This window comes from Antrostomus carolinensis, unplaced genomic scaffold, assembly GCF_000700745.2.
Source record: "Antrostomus carolinensis isolate BGI_N321 unplaced genomic scaffold, ASM70074v2 scaffold14776, whole genome shotgun sequence".
In the NCBI taxonomy this organism is placed as follows: Eukaryota; Metazoa; Chordata; class Aves; order Caprimulgiformes; family Caprimulgidae; genus Antrostomus; species Antrostomus carolinensis.
In genome coordinates this window covers 49141-69988 of record NW_010324121.1, presented here as the reverse complement: position 1 = coordinate 69988, position 20848 = coordinate 49141, and the positions used below count along the sequence as shown (strand labels likewise).

Genomic DNA, 20848 nt, shown 5'->3' with positions numbered 1-20848 from the left:
AGCTGTTGCATGGAATAATAACTTTGAGATTAATGAACACTTGAACACTAGCACTGCAGTTAGTGTTCATCCGTGCACACTCACTAAGCGGTGTGCTGAAACGTTAGATGAGTTCTTACCAACCTCCTTCAAACAAGTCACAGCTGCTTCTGATTTTTCTTTATGTGAAAAAGCCACTGATGACTTTTAGAAAAAGATGTTTCATTCCTGTTCTATTTTTTTACCCTGTTCTGGGGGTGGTTTTTTTTAGTGTCACATCTCTGCTCCCAAGTATACTTCAGCAGCCAGCGAGGACTCTCACTTACTATGGCGTGAGGAGTGGGAAGAGGAAAAGTGTGAAAGCTGTCGTCAAAAGATTTCTCCGGCTGCACAATGGCCTCTGGGTTAGGAGACAGGTGAGACTGTTTGTTTGTTTGTACTAAAAGCCTGTTTACAGTCAGTAGGCTAATTGTTTTCCTTCTGTTAGAGGGCAGCAGCTAGCATGGAAGTTAAAAAAAGCTCCAGAGACTCCCGTCTTCCTCAGAGTGGGGAATTTGCCCTGGTTTGCTTATCAGTATTGCTGTATGTGTGTGTTTGCAGCGACCCACATAAGTATTTTCATAAGGGCAGTTAATGACAAAACAAGGGGAAATGGGTTTAAGCTGAAAGAGGGGAGGTTTAGATGAGATATTAGGAAGAAGTTCTTCACTGTGAGGGTGGTCAGACACTGGAACAGGTTGCCCAAGGAAGTTGTGGCTGCTCCTCCCTGGAAGTGTTTAAGGCCAGGCTGGATGAGGCTTTGAGCAGCCTGGTCTAGTGGAAGGTGTCCCTGCTGACGGCAGGGGGGTTGGAACTGGATGATCTTTAAGGTCCCTTCCAATCCTAATCATTCTATGGTTCTATACAGATATTTTGTGTATTTTCTTCTGACAGGCTGGTTATAAGAAGAAACTGTGGAAGAAGTCAGCTGCCCAGAAGAGGCGTTTGAGACAGCTGGTGTTGTGCAACAGGACACAATGTAAACTCCTTGATAAAATGACCACTTCTTTCTGGAAAAGAAGAAATTGGTATGCTGATGATCCCTACCAGAAGTATCACGATCGTACGAATCTTCGTGTGTAGAAATCTTCGTTTCATTTTTGCATCTCTCTAGGAAGGAGGTGGTGGTACGTGTGGTATGTACATTTTAGAACATAAATCTGTAATATCTGCTACTTTTATAAATAAACACGGACATCATCTGATCAGAATTATGGGTATCAATGCCTAAAATAAAGGAATATTCAATATTATCCTGAGCTGCAATTTGTATTTTACTTAGCAGGGGTCAAGCTGGTCACCTACACGTTCTGACGTCTGTTGGTTTCCTGTGATTGTGTGTAACGTGGATCAATACAGTCTAAACATCACTAGAAGTGAACAATTCGACATGTTTAATCTTAAATTTTTTAAGAGAAACCTGTTCAAATAACCCCAGGATATATTTCACTGTGTCCATACTCGGTAGTGCATGGGGTGGAGTCTTCCCTGGGGAAGAGGTGAAAGGAGAGCAGGGTCCGTTTCAGTACTGTTGCCTGTCACAGCACCAGATTAAGTGTTGCCATCTCTCCGTGCTAGAGAGCATAGGGGGGGAAAAAAAAGTGTTTCATGGCTATGGGCAATTTTTATAACTGATTTAAAAACGTATTCATTACAGGAATTGGATTTTGTATCCTGTGTTGGTTTTTCAGTAGTAGAATATATTCATTGGGTTCCACATCACATCCTCAGGCAGTCAGGTCTGAGTCTTTTCTTGTTTGTTTTTTTGTTCTTTCCTTGAGCTTCATTATACCTCACACTGCATCTCCCTTATCACAGAATGTCAGGGATTGGAAGGGACCTCGTAAGATCATCCAGTCCAATCCCCCTGCCAGAGCAGGAACCTAAATGAGATCACACAGGAAGGTGTCCAGGCGGGTCTTGAATGTCTCCAGAGAAGGAGACTCCACCCCCTCCCTGGGCAGCCTGTCCCAGTGCTCTGTCACCCTCACTGTAAAGAAGTTTCTTCTCAAGATGAAGCAGAACCTCCTGTGTTCCAGCTCACACCCATTGCCCCTTGTCCTACCATTGGGCATCACTGAGAAGAGCCTGGCTCCATCCTCATGACATTCACCCTTTACATATTTGTAAACATTAATGAGGTCTCCCCTCAGTCTCCTCTTCTCCAAGCTAAAGAGCCTCAGCTCCCTCAGCCTTTCCTCATAAGGGAGATGCTCCACTCCCTTCATCATCTTGGTGGCTCTGTGCTGGACTCTCTCCAGCAGTTCCCTGTCCTCCTTGAACTGTGGGGCCCAGATGTATATCTGTAATATAATGTCATCACATGTATATGTTGAATAAAACCAAGGATTTATTACAGGGTCCTTTGAGAGTGTACAGTGCAACTTGACTCTGGCTAAGGGCTAGACTGGGGGTTTTCTCTACAAAGCTGACACTCCAGTAAGTGTGTGAAAAACAATTGCAGTTGCTTCAAAACATTCACTAATAATTAACCCATTATTAAGCAGATAGTCAGTCCCTGGTTATCAGCTCCAGAGCCACCCCTATAGCAAGAGCTGGTTTGCTGTGCAAGGCTGTAGCATTTCAATGAATTCACTAATTACTCAGAGTGTTCAGTAGCTGTATTTTTTTTTTTTTCCAGTTCATAATACAGAAAGAAATTCTGAAGGACATGCAGCACTTGGTGAATACATCTATATACAGTCAGCCAGAATTGAGATAAAAATAATACAGCCATCAAAGTAATTATTCTGGCCTGCCAGATACATTGAACAGACTAAAGATGTTTTCTTCTTTTTTTCTTCTTTTTTTCTCTTTTTTTTTTAAAGAAAAGATTAAGACTTTATTCAGGATGTATATCAAGCAGTGTAACAAAACCAGCAAAACATCAACCTTTGGAATACTGTTGTAATAACCATCCTTGTGAGGCGTTAAGTGTACCATTGCATCACAGCTCTTTTTCTACCCATCACAGGAAAGAAATCACGTGAAGTGCACAATTAATGATTCTTAAATATTCCCAGCGTAGTGTTTGCTGCTATTTCAAATGTGGTGCTAGATGGCAAGACAGGTACCCGAAACAAAGAGCAAAAAGGAGACTGTGGGTAACGAGCATCGGTCACAAGTACAGGGGTTTCACCACGACGCGAGGACGCTTCCGAGAGCAGCCAGAGGCAGCAGGTTGTTTACTGAGGCTAAGGAGCATCACAGCTCTCCAAGCAGCTTTCTCCCTCTCGATGGGGATAAATAACCCCATTCTCCTCTCCTTCTGCGCTGGGTTTGCACTTACTTAGACAATTTAGATGGGTGTGGGGTTAATTCTGAGGTGACAGTGACACACATGAAGTCTGTCTTGTCGATATTGGATGTCATCCTGATTCAGCAGTTGGCGACGGCCGTCACTGCGCTGACGCTGGCCCCTGTGGCAGGAAGGGAGGCGGGGAGGGCTGCGCCGAGCTGCTCTCAGCTTATTCTCCGCCTAACTGAGGTGATTTTATGGTAAATGGGTGAGGTATTTCACAGGCCTGTTTTCCATGGACCGTCTTCAGCTGCGGTTTCCTTCCTTTCAGCCTCAATTTTACTTGCTTAAAATAATGCATGTTTCACTCGAGCCTTGTGCTGGTTAAAGGCTGTATTTTCTGGGGCTGGCCTGTTTCTTTCAGGATTACACTGTCCAGGCCATCTCTGAGAAATCAGGAGGTGCCTGCCTGCCCTAAAGGAGCGATGGCAGAGGCCAGCTGCCTGCAAAGCCCCCATAACCGGGGTTTTCTTACTTAAGCCAGATCCGTTGCTATTTTAAACCATCAGCTGAAAGACTGCTTGCTTTTAGGAGTAACCTGCAAGTGCCTTGCACCCCTCAGAGCCTGAGCTGGGAGAAAGCTGAGAACCGCTCCCCATCAACACACACCCAAGGAGCCACCATCCATCCATGTGTCCTCTCTGCTCAAATCCTACAAACTCCCGTTTGCCAGGAGGGGTCAGGATCAGCACAGGAAAGCGACTCGTGGAATCCAGCTTGTTCCTTGGCAGAGGCTCAAGAGACAAACTGGAACAAAAACCCTTCATGGCTGGGGTTTATTCTGAATGAAATTAGCCAAAGAGTGAAATGACAGACTTGGGGCAACACCTGTAAACAACTTGTGTGTGTGGAAAATGAGGAACCAAAAGCAAATGACTGTTCTCTTCTGTATACAGAACACGACAGCACTAAGCGTACGCGGTTAGGCATTCACATTTCTCGTCTACCTATACACAAATATACAGCTCACTTGATAAATTAATAGATTTTTGCCAGAGATATGAAAAGGTTTATTTTTCTCATTTATACAGTGAATGTTTTGAGAGATATAAGGCAACTCCCTTGTCAACAATTTCACCTCAGCACTTAAGAAATGCTAAACAGTCAGGTTTACAGTAAAACAGCAGATTAGACGCACACTTAATAATTTCAGTGAGGATCAATGTTAATACAGTGTGTCTGAGAACAGAATTTGTCAGACGTTATGTAGCTCTATGTTATTGGGTTTTTTTTGGCATAATTGAGTGCAAACTTGTCAGCTTCTTTTTCATCCTAGGGCAGCCCACTGCAGAGCAGGGAAACACAGCTTGCTTGCAACAGGATTTTATTTGCTGCTAACACTGCAGGCAGTTTTTCTATTTCTTTTTAATGTTTGCCAAAAGAAATCAAATAAACTCTAAAGCTGCTTAAAAATAAAACACACAAGCTTAGCTCCTCAAAGCTTTTGCCGACTATCTTCCAGGGACTGACTCTTCTGTAACACTATTCAGACAGGTTTGTTGGGTTTTTTAAATTTTACTTTCTGAAGACTTTTTCCTTCTTACCCTTTGAAAAATATGATTGAATTAGCACATGTAAAGGAAATAAAATTCACAGGTAATGATGCCAAATATTGTGGCAGACACAGGAAATACCTGCTTGCTTTTTCCACTGCCTAGCCGGGTCAGATAAACATTTGTGCGTGCGCATAATTTACTTCTCTCTTCCCCACATGTGTAGGAAGCTCTGGGGGAAACCTCAGGGATCCATCAGACAGGGACAGGTGGGATATCGATGCATATCCGGCAGAGAAAAGGTTTCAAAGGCCACTTCAGATTTATCTCTGAGCCTGATACACTCCAGCCGGCTGTTGGCAACCTGGACTGCTGCACCCAAACTAGATCCACAGTGCTGTTCATCATCCAGCCTGTGTACTGACCCGTCAGCCACGGCACGTTCTACGTAACGCTACATGTTTTTCTAGTCTATGTGACAGGTCCAAGAGCAAACACAAAGGGCCACGTAATTAACTTATGTGTGAATCTCACATGCTCAACACTTACAAGAGACACCAACTTGAAGCACAAATACACAAACCCTACCGCGCCTTCCTCTTCTTTTACATTTCTCATTTATATATGGATACAAATACACCACTCCACCTGGATCTTGTGGTTCTAACCAAACTCCATGCTACAGGTGAAAACTCCAGGCTTCAAAAAAGCAGCTCAGTCCCAACACTCTGCTCTGCTGGTGCAAGTACGACAGCAGCACCTCACCAGGAGAGCAGAGCGCTGGGACTGACGCTTGCAGGCAGGGGAGAAAGGTGTGTCGTCCCCTGGAAGCACGTCACGAAAGCGATTCTAACTGCTGTTGCCTCAGCTAGCACAGGCCAGGCTCCCTCATGCTTTAAAACTGGCAGTAGAACATTTGCCACAAGAGATAGGATCTAGTTCTTCTAGCCACCATCTTTTCCACACAATACTCTCCTGGCTCAGGCTGATCAAAATTAAGACTCCCCCTTCATTACATCGTTGAAACCATTTATTTGCTCTTGCACATCTCTTCCTCATCCTCTGTAAGTGGTTCTGTCTCCGTGGTTTTTAGGCCAATGATTTTCTCAGAATACACGTGATTTACTCGCAGAAACAGAGTTGCAGCTCTGAATGAATCTTGGACATTTTGTACAGTCAAAGTACTTTGACATTAGTTACCTCATTCGCAATCTTGAGGAGGAAGGGAGGGAAGAGAAATCCATGGCTTCTGCAAATCCACTTCATTAATGATAAAGCCAGAAATAAATACACTGTCAACGTATCATCATGAGCAACTGATGACTTTTGTTTCCGCTGTGCATTCACGGAGCTAGAGCTATGCAGACACAAATGAGAACTGGCAACGTACAATGTACAGCCTTACAGGATTTGTGTGAGCGGGTGTACACTCTGCAAACCAAACAAGGACTCTTAACCTGCAGGTGTCTGCCAGACTGTCCTACCCACGTCACGGACACACGTGAGAAGCGTGTAACAGAAGGATACGGAGAGAGGAGAGAGAAAGACCATGTCTACAATGCTGTACATCAAAGCACATCCATCCCACTGCTGTTTCCTACGTTATTAACGAGTAGCTCTTTAAGGCAGAAGAGAGACATTCTATGGATCTTGGTGCTATTGGCTCATTGCACTCACATTGTTTCAGTGGCAGAGGATGAGGTACTTTTCTTCCTGAAGCGAGGTCTAAGGATCCTAGGCGGTGCCTGCAGAAAAGCAAGAGAAAGCTTCAGTGGCATAACAGGCAATGTTTTTTTCTTTCCTCCAAACTCACCCATCTTTGTGGCACCTCTGTGGCAATGATCCCATTCCAGGCATGAAGTAATGGAGAAGCAGATCTTGGCCCTGAAGATCATCAATGAATGTTCAACTAGGGACTAACCGCTTTAAGAAACCTGTTGTAGTCCTTTGTCTAGGTTACGCCAACACCATTCCCTCTGGCATATGGTTAGAGGTGTGGCTAAAGATTGTTAATAACATAATGCTCAAAGGCAGGACAAATTGGTGCCATTTACAGCAGCCCTTGGATCAAGAGGGCAGACTGGTGGCAGAAAGCCAGCTCTGTGTCTCCCAGCCCATCCTGCACTGTCTAACCAAGCGCAGCCCCTCTGAGGGTGCAGCTCATTGGGGCATTACAAAGCTGAAAGGGTAAAACACACCGGGCCTGTAATGCTCACATGGCTGAGCTCTTTCAAAACATCAGCCTCTTGCTTGGGAGACAGGCCAGACACAATCCACTGAAATTACTTCAGAAGCCAACAATTGCAACTCTACCTTGCAGTCAGCTGATGCAGAGAGCTTCAACTGAACCCGCGGGAGGAGCCACACCAGCTCCCTACATTGGTTTACCCCGTTCCCCAGACTGAGACAGAAATCAGAGTAGCAAAAAAAACCCAACCCCTAATCTACTGTGCATACTTCTCTCAGAAGAGCTTTGGCCTGGCATTGTGTCTTGTGAGCTTCACAATAAGCAGTGGTTACCAGATGTGGTGGAGGAGCACGCATTCTCAGTCATCACATCATGGAGCAGTACAGGCCTGGTAAGCTCTTCAACTCCATTTACATAAACATCCAAAGCCACGTTTTCTTTAACAGCATCAACCTATTTGCCTGTAACACTCTTACCAGTCGTGAGGACTTGTCATTTCTAGTTTATAGGACATTCCAACCCAAGATCATGCTGTGTTTCCACATTCCTGTGATGCAGCAAGGTATAAATATTCATACAGATAAGGAACTGCAGTGCAGCAAGGTTTTGTTTAGACTCCATCTAAATCTCCATCTCTTCCAGCTTGCCCATAAACCAAGGTAGTTTCTCACAGAGATGGGATTAATCTAACACCCCATCCCAACTTCCAACCCCAAGTCCTCACTGTGAATCCCTAAAAGCCCAACAGATCTGGATGGGACAGCTGCATCCAGACGGGCACAGCTGGAGGAGAAAAGCTGAGGAAGAAAGCTGTTGTGTATGGCAAACAGGGATCCCACACCACACCAGACTCTGTAACTGCTGGCTCAGAGTCACTGTCTGTAAACCAGGAGCCCTGGGATGCAGCTGGACAACTAGAGCAGTAGCTCCTGCAGCCTGGGAGAAGGCTGCTCTTTGGGAAGCCAGATGGTTCTTAGAGCAAAGCAGCCATTAACTGCACAGCAAAGACTCTAAAATCAAGAATGAACAGTCTCTGAGATGCCACTTGACAGCTCTGAGGGCAGCTACAGAGGCTGCATCCTTCCATGGTAAGAACAGAGCAGCCCAGCTTTTGATGAGAGCCCTCCACAGGTAGGACAACCCACCAGAAGGACACAGAACTGCCAACCAAACCACACCATTCCCACTCCCTGACACTGAGCCAAGGGAAGGGTGGAGATCTCCCGCCTGGAATCTGAGAGCTGCTGGCTGTGGCTCCACCTCCCTGCCCAGATCTGGAAGATGTCTTTGCCTACAGCATCTCCCATGGAGGTTTTATTTCCTCCACAACAAATGTTGCTCAAATTGGTTTTGTCAAACCACAGTGTGAGATCTGTGTCTCCTTTAGTTCTTTCCTTTCCCTGAAGCAATTTAAAGCATATTTGTTAATACAGTGCCTGATTCAAAAACCTATCGACGTCATGAGGAAGAACAGCCGCTGGTTTTGGTGGGGTTTGGCTAGGTGTGAACTATCTCAGGTGACAGACACTGAGCTCTGAACTGTGGTGCTCTGGCTGTGGGTGCTGGCTGCTTTCAGAGTAACTAGCCTGCCTTGGGGGTGAGAACACATTTTCCTCTATGAAAAATCAACTTGCAGTTGATATCCAGATCTTCTCACCCAACTCCCTCCATGTCAGCACGTTGTTTAGAGCTAGATCCAAGTTTTGCAGTTCTGATCCCACTCTGAAGCCCTATATAACTTATCTCCACTGGCACTAATTCAGACTTCTTTCAGGAAATCAACACATGGGGAAAAGTAAGTGAACCCATAGCAAGACTCACCCCTGAAAAACCAGAAATGCACTGTTTGGATCAGTGTTTTTAGACCAAAGAGTGATGTTAATTCAGTTGAAGATTCAATGAATGTCATAAAAAGAGGAGCCTTGACAATATGGAAGTACCTCAAGGAGCTGATCCTTCTTTTTGGGCCTTTTGTTCATGGATGCACAATCCAATGAATCATTCTCTTCATCATCTGAGAACACAGAGCCTTTTGTTTCACAGTTTGTCTCAGGTGGCTTTTCGTACTTATTGTCCACCCCTATTTAACAAGGCCATTTACAGTCTAAATGTGAAGAAAAAGGATGAGGAAATCAGCGATGGTTTGATTCACACTCTGCCAAATGCCACCTCACTGCAAAGCCATGCATCTTCCAGGGATTAATAGGCAGAAGGTTCACACATCACACTCTAGTAATAGCAGCTGTGGGGTTAGAAATCAGAAGAACCTTGTTTATGAAGCCAATACAAGCTGTATTTGGATTATATTACATAGAACTGAGACTAAATTCACAGCCTCTGATGTTCTGGAGTTTGACTTCAGAAAGAGATTTGTTTGTTTGTTTGTTTGGCTCAGGGATAAATAAAATAGCTGATTCCTTGAATCACTGATTCCAACCACAGTTAGTGCATCTACTGCTTCCAGCAGTAGTGTCCTCTAGAAGACACCAAATGAGTGTTGAAGCCCTCTGGACAATACAAGGACTGAGATGCAGAAATATGAAGCACAGCAGAACTAACTGACTTGAAGCTGAGGGAGCTCAAGCCCAGACTAAGAGTCACTGAAGTTAACCAAAATCTTCAACAGGCATTGAACGGACCCTCAGCAGTGGGTGTGTTGCTGCAAGACCAGAGCAGGGAAAAGTCTTCTGTCACTCTGGAGTAAATCTTCTTTTCTTCTGAAACACGTTAGGAGTGGAAGTGTTTGCTGTTTAGATGGCATTAACCACAATTATTGGCACTATACTTAGACTGTTGTATAAACATACATAGAAACAATGCTCTGTGCTTCTTGTCTCAGCCTGACTGCAAGACTCTGCTGGACCAAAGAGTAAAACCCAAAGACTAAACCCAAAGAGACTCTTAAACATCTAATACTTATTAATCCATTTAGATCCTTAAAGCACAAAAGAACTGAATTCTCCCAACAGCTTTTTCAGCTGGGTAACAGAGAGACAAAAGAAAAGTGATCTGGCTACAGCAACACCACAAGTCACGAGCACGTCACCGGGGTTCTCTCCAGTGCCAAATTCCAGTCAGCAGCTAAACGCTCTCAGCCCCTTCGTTCAGCCCACAGGATGCGGCTGCTGCTCGAGAGCGTGGTGCACACCATCCTCTGGCCACTGACCCTGTGTTTCTATCCCTTTATCACCATTTGCATGGGCAGGTTGGAAGACACCATCACAGGTTTCCAGGAAGAGCTGGAAGCTGATTTTTTTTTCCCCAGCTGTACTGAAAACGCTGATAGTCACATTGCAGAGAGGCCCAGGATAATGCTGAATGCTGGTTTTTCTACATATGACTGTAGTGTTAAGACTACACTATGGGAAGAACTAAATGTTCTCCAGACCTCATGGTAAATCAGTACAGGAACATTTTATTTTAATTACTATTTTATCCTTCCACTTGGGAAGTGAGATATCCAGGACAAGCCTAGCTTAGGTCATCTTTGATGTGGGAGCCAGTCCTTGGTGCCCCTCTAAGCCAATGAAAAATGGAGTAAAGTTCGTTTTAAATGTAATTTATTCAGAGCTTGAGCATAACCCTGAACCAACATGCCCAAATCTACAGCCTGGAGGCCAAGTACTGCCCCCAACACCAATTCATCTGACTGCTCCCAGCTGCCCTCTTCCCCAGAAGTCCCTCAGATGTGAACTGCAGGCTGGACTTTATGGAGGTTGTGTGTGAGGACTTCTTTCAACTGCTTCACTGAAGTTTGCACAGTGTCCCAACAACACATCTCCAGCCATGTGCGAGGGGACAAGGGCTTTCCCCAGGGAGAAGAGGACATCGAATGGGACAGGACAGAGGGTGTTGGAGAACCAGCAATAGAGCATTGAGTGACCAGAGTGTGGAGACACTGGCTGCTGAAGCTGAGAGCATACACGATCAGGAAAATCTGCCCTGCTCCCCTTCTCCTAGAGCCAGCTGTGCTACTGCAAAAGGAGACAGAAGGAACTGTCAACCCTGACAACACTCCAGGAATCCCATATGCTTTTCCAGTGTATGTTGCTTTCTCTGTTATTATTTTATCTCTTGAATTGGGTGCTGGGTGAAAAAGATATCCAGGCAGCTCTGCCACCCGCTTCGCCCATCTCCACAACAGGCACAACAGAGGCACAGCCTCCTGCAGGCTCCGCCGCTCTCCCCATCAGCCTGAGCATCACATCCACATCCTGGAGCTGCTTCCATGAAGATCAAGAGGAGAGCTCAGCCTCCAAGCTGGCACATACTGCTTTGACCCCTGAAGTCCACTGGAAATTGGACTGAGGTCCTCTTCTCCCCAGGCTCCATCTTATTGGGAATGAGGCACCAAAAAACCAGCCAAATGGGAACCAGCTTCACTTCAGCATCACTGAACTGGAAAAGAACCATCGACAAGAGCACATATTGAATACCCAGGGCCTTCTATTTTAAGACCCTGAGCAAGAAGGGAGGATTCTCTGCCCATCCCACCTCAGGAAGGACATCTGTATTGTGGGCAATCCCAACCTTGTATTGATCCGGGGTGGTGCCAGACTTTGTCCCACATTTGTGGAAGCATTACACTGTTGTGGGACCAGAGGCAACTCATCTCCAAAGGGCTGCTGCTGGGTGAGCGCCAACTCTGAAGTTGGTTTTTTTTTGTGAACTGAGTGATGACAGGATAAAAACTGATTTTCCTGCACCAAGAGAGTGAGTCCTCTGCGGCAGAAAATATAAAGCAGGGGATTAACTAGAATAATAAGCACACATGTGAGGAATTAGTGAGAAAATAGATGGAGGCTTAAAGTGAACGGATGGGTTCTGGGACACCAAGGTTTGTTTCTGGAGAAGGTGAAGACTGAGGAGCAATACATGTTGTCAGGCCTGGCACAGGCTTCTTGAGGACAGCACTTGGCCTCAGGTGACCTCCTGTGTGTTTCTGAGAGCCGTCTTTAGGATCTGAGGCTGTGGAGCCTCAGGCCACTATCAGATGTCCCCAAAGTGGCAGAGCCAGCAGTGTGTCCTGCTCCAGGGAAGCAGCTGACAGCCCCAGGGACCATGTCACAGCCAGGAGGTGGTTGTGTAAAAGCATGGACCATACACCAGGCATCTCTCCTGGCTCTCTCATCTTTGGGAGACTCTCACTCCCTATCTCAGAGCGGGCTGTGCTTCGGGTGTCTCCACCTCTTACATTTACAGCTCTGGACCTTTGCATGGAGGGGCAGAATCGCTGCAGAAACAGGAAATCCACTGGTGTGCCAGGGCAAAAGCTGCTGCTGCCACTAGCAAACATCTTTCAGTATCCAGACCAGATTATACTCCTCTCTTCACTAAAGTGAGACAGAATCTGACTGCAAACAGCCTAAGGAAAGGACCCCTTAATTCCAATTCCCACCATCCTATCCTAATTCCTTCAAAAGGAACCGATACAACCAACACTTTGTGTGTGAAGCTCTGAAGCTGGGTGTATTCCAAGTTAAAGGACACAGGGTTGGGATCTAGGCTATGAAACGCACCACAGGGAACAACCCAGCACACGCAAGGGAATGTGGGGCCAGATCATTGTCATCTTTAGTCTCTGTGACTCTATATGGGCTCAAAAATCTTACTGCAAAACTCTTTCTATAGCAACAAACGGGATTCAGTAGCAGGCTGTTTTTTTCAGCAATTGCTTTGATACAGGCTCTGATCTACACTGCTTTGTAAATCTGGAGTAACTCCTATAGATTTTTATAAGAGAGGTCAGGACCTGGCCCATTCTAAATACAGAAAAGCAAATGACTTTTATCTAGATCCTCTGAAAAATTTGGACACTTAAAATACAGTTACAATAGGAATCAGGCACCCCAACACCTTTGAGAGAAGGTAGACCCCCCCTTATTTTGCTGGGCACAATACTTCTTCCTCCCATCACTGTAATTCTTTGGGAGAAGTGGGGAAAACCACAGTCACAGACTACACAAGCCAGGAGTAAGGTATTGTATTATTGTAATGGAAGGTAAAGTCACTCCAGAGCTAAGCCTCTCCAGAGGATAATTCACATAAAGAGGTTTGCACAGCACTGAATACGAGCAGGAGAACAGGTATTTATTATACAATGGCGATCAGCTTCTTTTCCCTGCAACAAAGATAAATTTGCCATCATTTCCAAAAGACATTGACCCACATCATGTATTTCACCAACAGTTTTCATTGCCAAACCAAAAAAGTTAGGAGCAGCCAACTCCACCAGCACACACTGCCCAAGTAGCCACAAAACAGAGACAAACGTCCTTTCCAAAGCTGAAGTCAAGTGCAACCAAAGCAAACAAGTCTAATCATATCAACAAAGTCATCCGTTAATGAAAACACATCCCATAAAGGATTAAGTTGTTAAGTCTATTCCAAACACCTCAGAAGAAAACTCATGCAATCTGTAACACTTACATCAGAGTCCCATAGTATTTACATAGAGAAAAGGAAAGAATAAACTGTTAGGGGAAAACATCTGGGTGTAGAGGGGGAAGGAACATTGTTTCAGAGCACAGAAATCTTCATCTTTGCTTTCATAATAGATGTGGTTCAACTGGAGTTTATTAAACAACTAATGTTTTAAATTTCTATTGGCAAAATGCAAATGTACTTAAACGATCTACTTATTTTCTATTAAAACTCTTCCTTCCCTGAAACAACCAAAATAACTATGAAACTATTTTTAAATACATGGAGAAATTCCCAAATTGCCATCAGAGTTACTGTTGCAAAGTGATGCAAATCATTCGTGGAAAAAAATTGATTCAACATTTAGTAAAGGGAAATTTGAAGGAACAGAATGCCTTGAGCAACAGAAAGTTGTCACTTGTTTGTTCAGCTCAATGAGAGAAAGGTTAAAAAAATGATCAGTAAATCCCCAGCACAAGAGCTTGAAGCAAAACTGGCTAAGAAAAAAAATCACAGAATCATAAAATGGTTTGGGTTAGAAAGGACCTTAAAGATCATCCAGTTCCAACCCCCCTGCTGTGGACAGGGTTGCCAACCACGAGATCAGGCTGCCCAGGGCCCCATCCAACCTGGCCTTGAATGTCTCCAGGGATGGGGCATTCACAGCTTCTCTGGGCGACCTGTTCCAGTGCCTCACCACCCTCTGGGTGAAAACTTTCCTCCTAATATCTGACCTAAACCTCCCCTCTCTTAGGTTAAAACCATTTCCCCTTGTCCTGTCACTATCTGCCCATGTAAAAAGTCGCTCTCCCTCCTGTTCATAAGCTCCCTTCAAGTACTGGAACTTAAAATGAAACCATCTACAACATTTAATTGAATTAGTTCAGAGATAATATAAACAGCCCCCTTGATGCAAATCAATTAGTTTTTTAAGGGTACTTTCCCGTGTGATAATCTTATACACAATTTGTAGCTTACCACAAAGAAGGGGTTGGACACATGTGATACACCATAAGGTGATTTGTTTAAAACACCATTAAGTGATTGTCAGCTGTACTGCTGATTGTGTGCGATCTGTCACCTTGTCTTCAGGGTGACAATCACATGCAGGAAAAGATCCAACATTATTTTATTGGCAAAACTCCAGGGGGTGGCTTTATGCTGCAACACCTTGTAGATGGCTGACCAAACACGGTGGCCAGGCTGACCGTCACTCACTGCCGGGCTGTAGTTTTTCAGCTGTACATTGTTGTATCCGTTGTCACTACGGAGCACAACCCTGAGGTGCACACTCTAAAATGTCCCATTCATCACTGATGTCCTTGCGTATTTTATACGTTACCTAAGGCTCCTGATCAGCATTTTAGTATTAAATACCCCCTCAAATACATGCAGCAGCAAAAGTTCTGATATACAGCTGATTCTTCAGTATCTGCTAGAAATATTTATTCTCTGCAAGGATTAAAATGATTCCTCCCTCTCAGCCATACCACAGCACCTACGAGACGTTAGTTGAGAGAATACCACCAAACATAATATTTGTTACTTCTTAAATGCCAGTTCCAAGCAAGCTTGTTTAATGCATTTAAGTATTTACCAGGCACTGCCAAAAGACAAGCAGCTATCCCTGGAGATTTGCACTCCATCCTTCCTGAAGGGTAAAAAGAGCCCTTATGTAATTGTACCCTCGGTCCCTAACGCTGCAGCCTGACATTCTGCAGGCCATGAACATAGAAGAGATAAATCACAAACTTATGTAAAGACCTGGGAGGAGTTTTGCCAGCAAAGGCCTGCCACTGAGCAAGAGCAAGAAGAGCTGGCACTGAAGCTGTCAAGAAGACATGGTGGAGAATATATAGTGGAACATGCTTGCATTTAGTGATGCTTCCCAGAGCCAAGGATGAATGTCCTGAATTGTGTCAATGCTTGTGTCATGTGCAGACTGTGAGGCCAGCTGGAGTGAGCCAAGGAAAGAGCTCTTCTGTGAAGCAAACAGCTTCAGCAGCAGTGGAGCCCACCACTGCTGTCAGTGATGGATCTGCTTCTGCACAGGGTGAGCTCATAGAATGGTTTGGGTTGGAAGGGACCTTAAAGATCACCCAGTTCCAACCCCCCTGCCATCAGCAGGGACACCTTCCACTAGACCAGGTTGCTCAAAGCCTCATCCAACCTGGCCTTGAACACTTCCAGGGAGGAGCTGCCACAGCTTCTCTGGCCAACCTGGGACACTGTCTCACCACCCTCACACCAAAGAATTTATTCCTCAGATCTCATCTCAATCTCCCCTCTTCCAGTTTAAAGCCATCACCCCTTGTTCTGTCACTCCCTGCCCTTGGCCAAAGTCCCTCCCCACCCTTCCTGGAGCCCCTTCAGGTACTGGGAGGCCACTAGAAGGTCTCCCTGGAGCCTTCTCTTCTCCAGGCTGAACAGCCCCAACTCTCTCAGCCTGTCCTCACAGCAGAGCTGCTCCAGACCTCGGATAATCCTCGTGGCCTCCTCTGGACTCACCCCAGGTCCACGTCCTTCTTGTGTTGGTGGCCCCAGAACTGGGGCTGCACACATGCTGCACCCATCCTGGCCTTCAGTCTCTGCATGACACCTGCAGGCCACATCCTCATGAAACCTTCTCTCAGGATATCATTTAGGAAGCAGGACAGGTAGACTTTTGCTCCCACCAGCCTGTGCTCTCCTCAAAGCTATGGGGGTTCCTATGAGTCAGGCAGTGTGAGAGTTTCACCGCAAGAGCATTAAGGCAACTGCTCTTGCCTAAAAGGCTCCACCATGGCTCTAAACCAGCCTTTAATATTCCTGCTTGAGGTAAGGCTTGACTATCTACCCATTTAGATTATAAACTCTTTGGAGATGAGTACTGTTAGCGATTGTACTCTGAAACTGGCGACACAAAGGTTTGCACCAAGGAAAGATGAGTGCCAATAGTTCAGGACAACTCAGTCCTTGCTAAACAAACTTAGCTTCTTTCTTCTCCCTGCTTTTTGTGGCCTTGAGAAAATGTGTTCACATGACGTAGTCAGCTCCCTAAGCTCCCAAAGCTGCACTTACAAAGGAGCATTTTAACGGCAGGCCGTTGTCTGAGAGTGCATTAATGCATCTATTGCCTTGGAGACAGAGAAAGGGCAGCCTGCAGAGACAGAATGAACCCCCTATGAGATAGAGCCTCAGCATGTCCCTATTGACATGGTCCAAGGGAATGGGTTATGTCAGGCGAAAAAAAATAGTAAAACAAGCCAATCTGAAAGACAGGGCATGAAATTTAAATCAGACCAACATGACTTTGGGCCAAATTTGTAAACATATTGGACTGATTACTGCTTTAGCATCATTAAATGACTCTCCTGAGATTAACTCATGACTATTAAGCACTTCAGGATTCAGTGATTTCTTTTATAAATAACACTTTGAAGTCAAATCCATAAAATCGGTTTAGGCTAAAATTAGAAGGGTGCTAATAAAATGCACTGTGAATACAAGTGTTTCATGATTGTTTAAACAGATACCACCTTAAAGGGGCTTCATCCTCCTGCACAGTGGCACACTCACCCCAAACGTGCTAGTGCAAAGAACCAGAAAAGGACAACAGGGAAGGTGACAAACCAAGTACAAGGGTTAGTTTGCCACCTATGCAGGGTGCAAGGAGACAGTGCCAGGCTGGGATCACCAGCCTCCAAGCACTAATGGTGCACAGGACTGCATGGCACGTCAGGTGCAAGGCAGTGGGAAGGAACATCTCCAGGCGACACAGCCAGCAGCAATGGCTGCAGCACTGTGACAGCACTGTGAGCCTTCAGTCCCTCTGTTGCCATCCCCAGGTTGATTGCAGTGTGCAAAATAAATAAAAAGCACATGAGATGAGAAGTAAAGGAGTTACAAATGTCTTTTTGCATCCACTAATATGAGACACTGCCAGCCTGGATTTCTTCTCTCTCCCCAGACAAGCTGCTTGGCAGGCCCATCCTCTGGCATGCCCAAATCAGAGGCCTCCCTCTCCTTTCATCTGCCACTGGGACAAAATGCAGAAGTGATGCAGCTCAGCTCTTAGCAACCAGCTCATTCTCACAGCACTGAAAAGAGCACCGGCAGCTAAACCGTTCACTACACTCCTAAGTTTGTAAACACGAGCAACACTGGGGACAGTGGGACATTTTAAAAAATGGCTCTAGCACAGACTGAAGCAGAGAGAGTCTCTTCAACCCTATTTCATTGTACCAGGGTCTGCTACCAGGCTTTTTTATTTATCCAGCTCATCCCAAACAAAAGTGTCCTCTCCACCAACAAAGAAATACATGCCAATCCTTAGGGAACAGAGCAAAACAGGGCTGGGACTGAGGAAGGTTTGATCTTGCTGGTTTCCCTGAGGTTTTTAACTAGTGCTGGGGGATACAGGGCAGGAGTCACTACGACAAGAACCATAGAATCACAGAATCATATAATGGTTTGTGTTGGAAGGGACCTTAAAGATCATCCAGTTCCAACCCCCCTGCCATCAGCAGGGACACCTTCCACTAGACCAGGTTGCTCAAAGCCTCATCCAGCCTGGCCTGGAACACTTCCAGGGAGGAGCAGCCACAGCTTCTCTGGGCAACCTGTTCCAGTGTCTGACCACCCTCACAGCAAAGAATTTCTTCCTAAGCAGGAACAGGGACAATGGCACATCTTCTAGAACAGAAAGGACCGAGGTTTTTCTCCAGAGAAACACTCCCCAGCCTTGGCTAACACAGGTCAGTAAGGTGAGAAGCATCACAGTACTTGCCATCAGCACACACACAGCTCACAAATCCACACGCAGCCTGGCCTTCGCCTGGTTTGTTCCCCTGGTGTTAGGAAACCCAGTGAGTAGGAGTGGCAGGAGCAAGCCAGGCTGGGGAACGCAGCCATGCCCGGAAGGGATGCGCGGGTATCAGGGTGCAGGAAATCCAGCACTCACCTCTGAGGAGTCGGCATACTGAGCAACACGTGCACACTGAAAGAGGAGCTGAGCGTTAGGAACCCATCAGGCTAAGCTACCTCTCAGAAAACACTTGGTACCATCCTGAGGTGGACTTCACAGCCTCATGTGCATTAAGAGATGATCATCTCTATTCACCAGCATGGAGCACAGACCCAGGAACGTGCCTCACTCACCCCAGGCTGTGTGCCTAATGGGTGTTAAGGCTGGGATCACGTACAGCTCCCTGGCTCTGTTCTCAGACCACTACACAGAAATAACTCCTGAGCAGAGGGGCCTGGGAGCGTGGATAAGCAACGGGGAACACAGTGCAAAAGGCTGTGTGATCATAAACACAGAGTGCAGATCTCTTGTATTGCTCTATGCTTGGATTTTTTTTCAGTAGATTTAGCCTTGTAGAAGCACTGGTGCAGCCATTCACACAGCTTCTGAAGCAGATCCCTGATCTTCCCAAATCAGGAATGTGCTGAGGACTCCTGCAGAAATTACATTTTGGTGGAATTGCCATCAGAATGAAAACAACCAAGGGAATTGCATTGCACCCTCCAGTGCAAATGCAGGTGACTCACAGCTGTTCATAAAAGTGTGACCTTTACAGCTTCACTTTGTGGATAGCCTCTGCTCCAGAAAACAGCCTAGAAATAATTTCCAGTTTGAGCCTTCCAATTTAATCCTCAAAGTGGCATAAATGACTCCAGATAAAAAAAGATTTTGGAGAAGAAAAAGGTTTGAGCCATGTGCAATTTTGTGGTCACGATTATCCTGAACTGTAGATGCTGAAAATTCTTCCATAGTTTCACAGTCATTTTAACCAGCATAAACCAGTGTTGCTACTGAAAGCAGATGTCCCACTGCCCCTTGCACTCTGGCCTCCACCCTGCCAGTGTCATTGCTGTTGTCTGTGCTGCTGCTCTCAGAGCAATCTGGAAGCAAGGAATTGGGTTTAACTTGAACCAGCCCCCTGACTGGGGTCAGCATATATAAGATTGAAGCATGTCCAAGGGAAAGGACAGTATGGGGCAGAAGCAAGCAGTTGGGTCATATCCTTTCAACAGGAGCACTGGCTCACACTGTTTGGACGCTGTTGTGAAACTATGGCCTTTGTATAAAAAGAGATGAGTCTCAACCAACCTCAAGAGATCTGCTGTGGGTTTAGCCTCTGATTTTACACAGAAGGTAGCTGATCACAGTTTTATGAAGGTTTATTCTCTGAGAGCTCATACAACATATACATACGGGTTGTTCTCACAAATCTTTCTGGAGGTTTTCTGGCTGGTGGGGACTGAGCTATCCAGATATATCCTGAATGCTGATATTCCTCCACCTTTGTTCTGTCCTGAAAAGCCTTCAGAGTGTAAGTGCAAAACCAAGAAACAGCCTTGATTCTCTGCACAGAGGAGCTGAGAGTTTCAGACAGCACACTGCACATTTCTGCTCTGAAATCATTCCAGCTGAGAATGATCTCTGCCTGGGGTAAGCAGAAAGGGCACTCGGTCTGGGCAATACAGAGGGTGGCTCTGTAGTATGTGATCTTCTGGCCCAGACAGTGTCAGCTCTGGACACTGAACGTTCTGTGATGCAACACAAATCTCCTGCCACTGAGTCACCCAAAAGCAAGGCTGACCTCCAGTGCCCAGTGCACACTGGAGGTTTCTGCTGACATCAGCAGCCGTGAGACATGTTTGCATCAGCTATGGGATTGAGCTGTCTGACACAGTGGCCAATATCCCACTCCTCAAGTCACATCTGTCACTCACCAGCCATCACAAGGTGACAAGCTTTACCTGCACTGCCCAGGATGCTTTTAAGGCAATGCTGTAAGGTTAAGAAGTGCAAAAGCTCCCCACTGTTAATAAAGACATGTTGGTACATGGATTGTTACTGGATATTTGCCAGAACAACAGGATTGCCTCCAAAAATATTGGGAAATGTTGTTCTGGAGCTTCCAGTTTTCCATAATGATGAGTAGCCACACAACGTTTACAGTTCCCAAAGGAAAGGGGAAGTTCTGCCTGTGGAGGAAGCACAGGTTGGAACAGGCATCAAAGCTAAAATATCCCAGGCTATCATCAGGGTGCCAGGACACTAAATGGAGAAACACTGAACTAAGAGCAAAGCAAAATATCAGATAAAGAGGACAGGTGGTTGTTGTAAGCCTGCTACGTGGAAGAAGGACAATCATCATGTTTCCTCAATGTGTGTCAATGGAAGGTGTGAACGTGCTTCACAGGAGCAGCGGTGATGCCTCACACACTGTGCTCCATGTGGGGTTGGCAGCCACACACAAATCATGGTAAAAGCAGCTTTTGCTCCTTCGTGTCACTGGGGTTTGGCTTTTGACTGGGTGTAAGGAGGAGGGTCTTTCTGTGGGACAAGTGGCAGAAGGCCATCCGCATGAGTGGGACTGCTCGGTGTCTAGCAGGCAGCATTGAAAGGCAGCAAAGACAGCAAAAGATAGAAGGGGG

The 20848-nt window shown here is 45.7% G+C and overlaps 2 protein-coding genes across 2 annotated transcripts in view; one reads left to right on the top strand and one right to left on the bottom strand.

Moving 5' to 3' along the window:
* Positions 1–250: 250 nt before the first annotated feature.
* On the top strand, positions 251–1101 carry MRPL35 (mitochondrial ribosomal protein L35; the record flags this gene model as incomplete). Its single annotated transcript, XM_010170828.1, has 2 exons — positions 251–395; positions 913–1101. Coding segments are annotated over 2 exons (334 nt in total), but the record flags the coding sequence as incomplete, so codon positions are not given.
* A 4867-nt stretch (positions 1102–5968) lies between these two features.
* The window catches only part of REEP1 (receptor accessory protein 1), a 46610-nt gene continuing 31730 nt past the window's right edge, over positions 5969–20848 (bottom strand). Inside the window, exons 7-9 of the mRNA XM_010170827.2 lie at positions 18363–18398; positions 8938–9077; positions 5969–6554 (exon numbers count right to left, since the gene is read on the bottom strand). Coding sequence (XP_010169129.2) covers positions 6483–6554; positions 8938–9077; positions 18363–18398 — 248 coding nt within the window. The 3' untranslated portion in view covers positions 5969–6482. The remainder of the gene's footprint in view (positions 6555–8937; positions 9078–18362; positions 18399–20848) is intronic.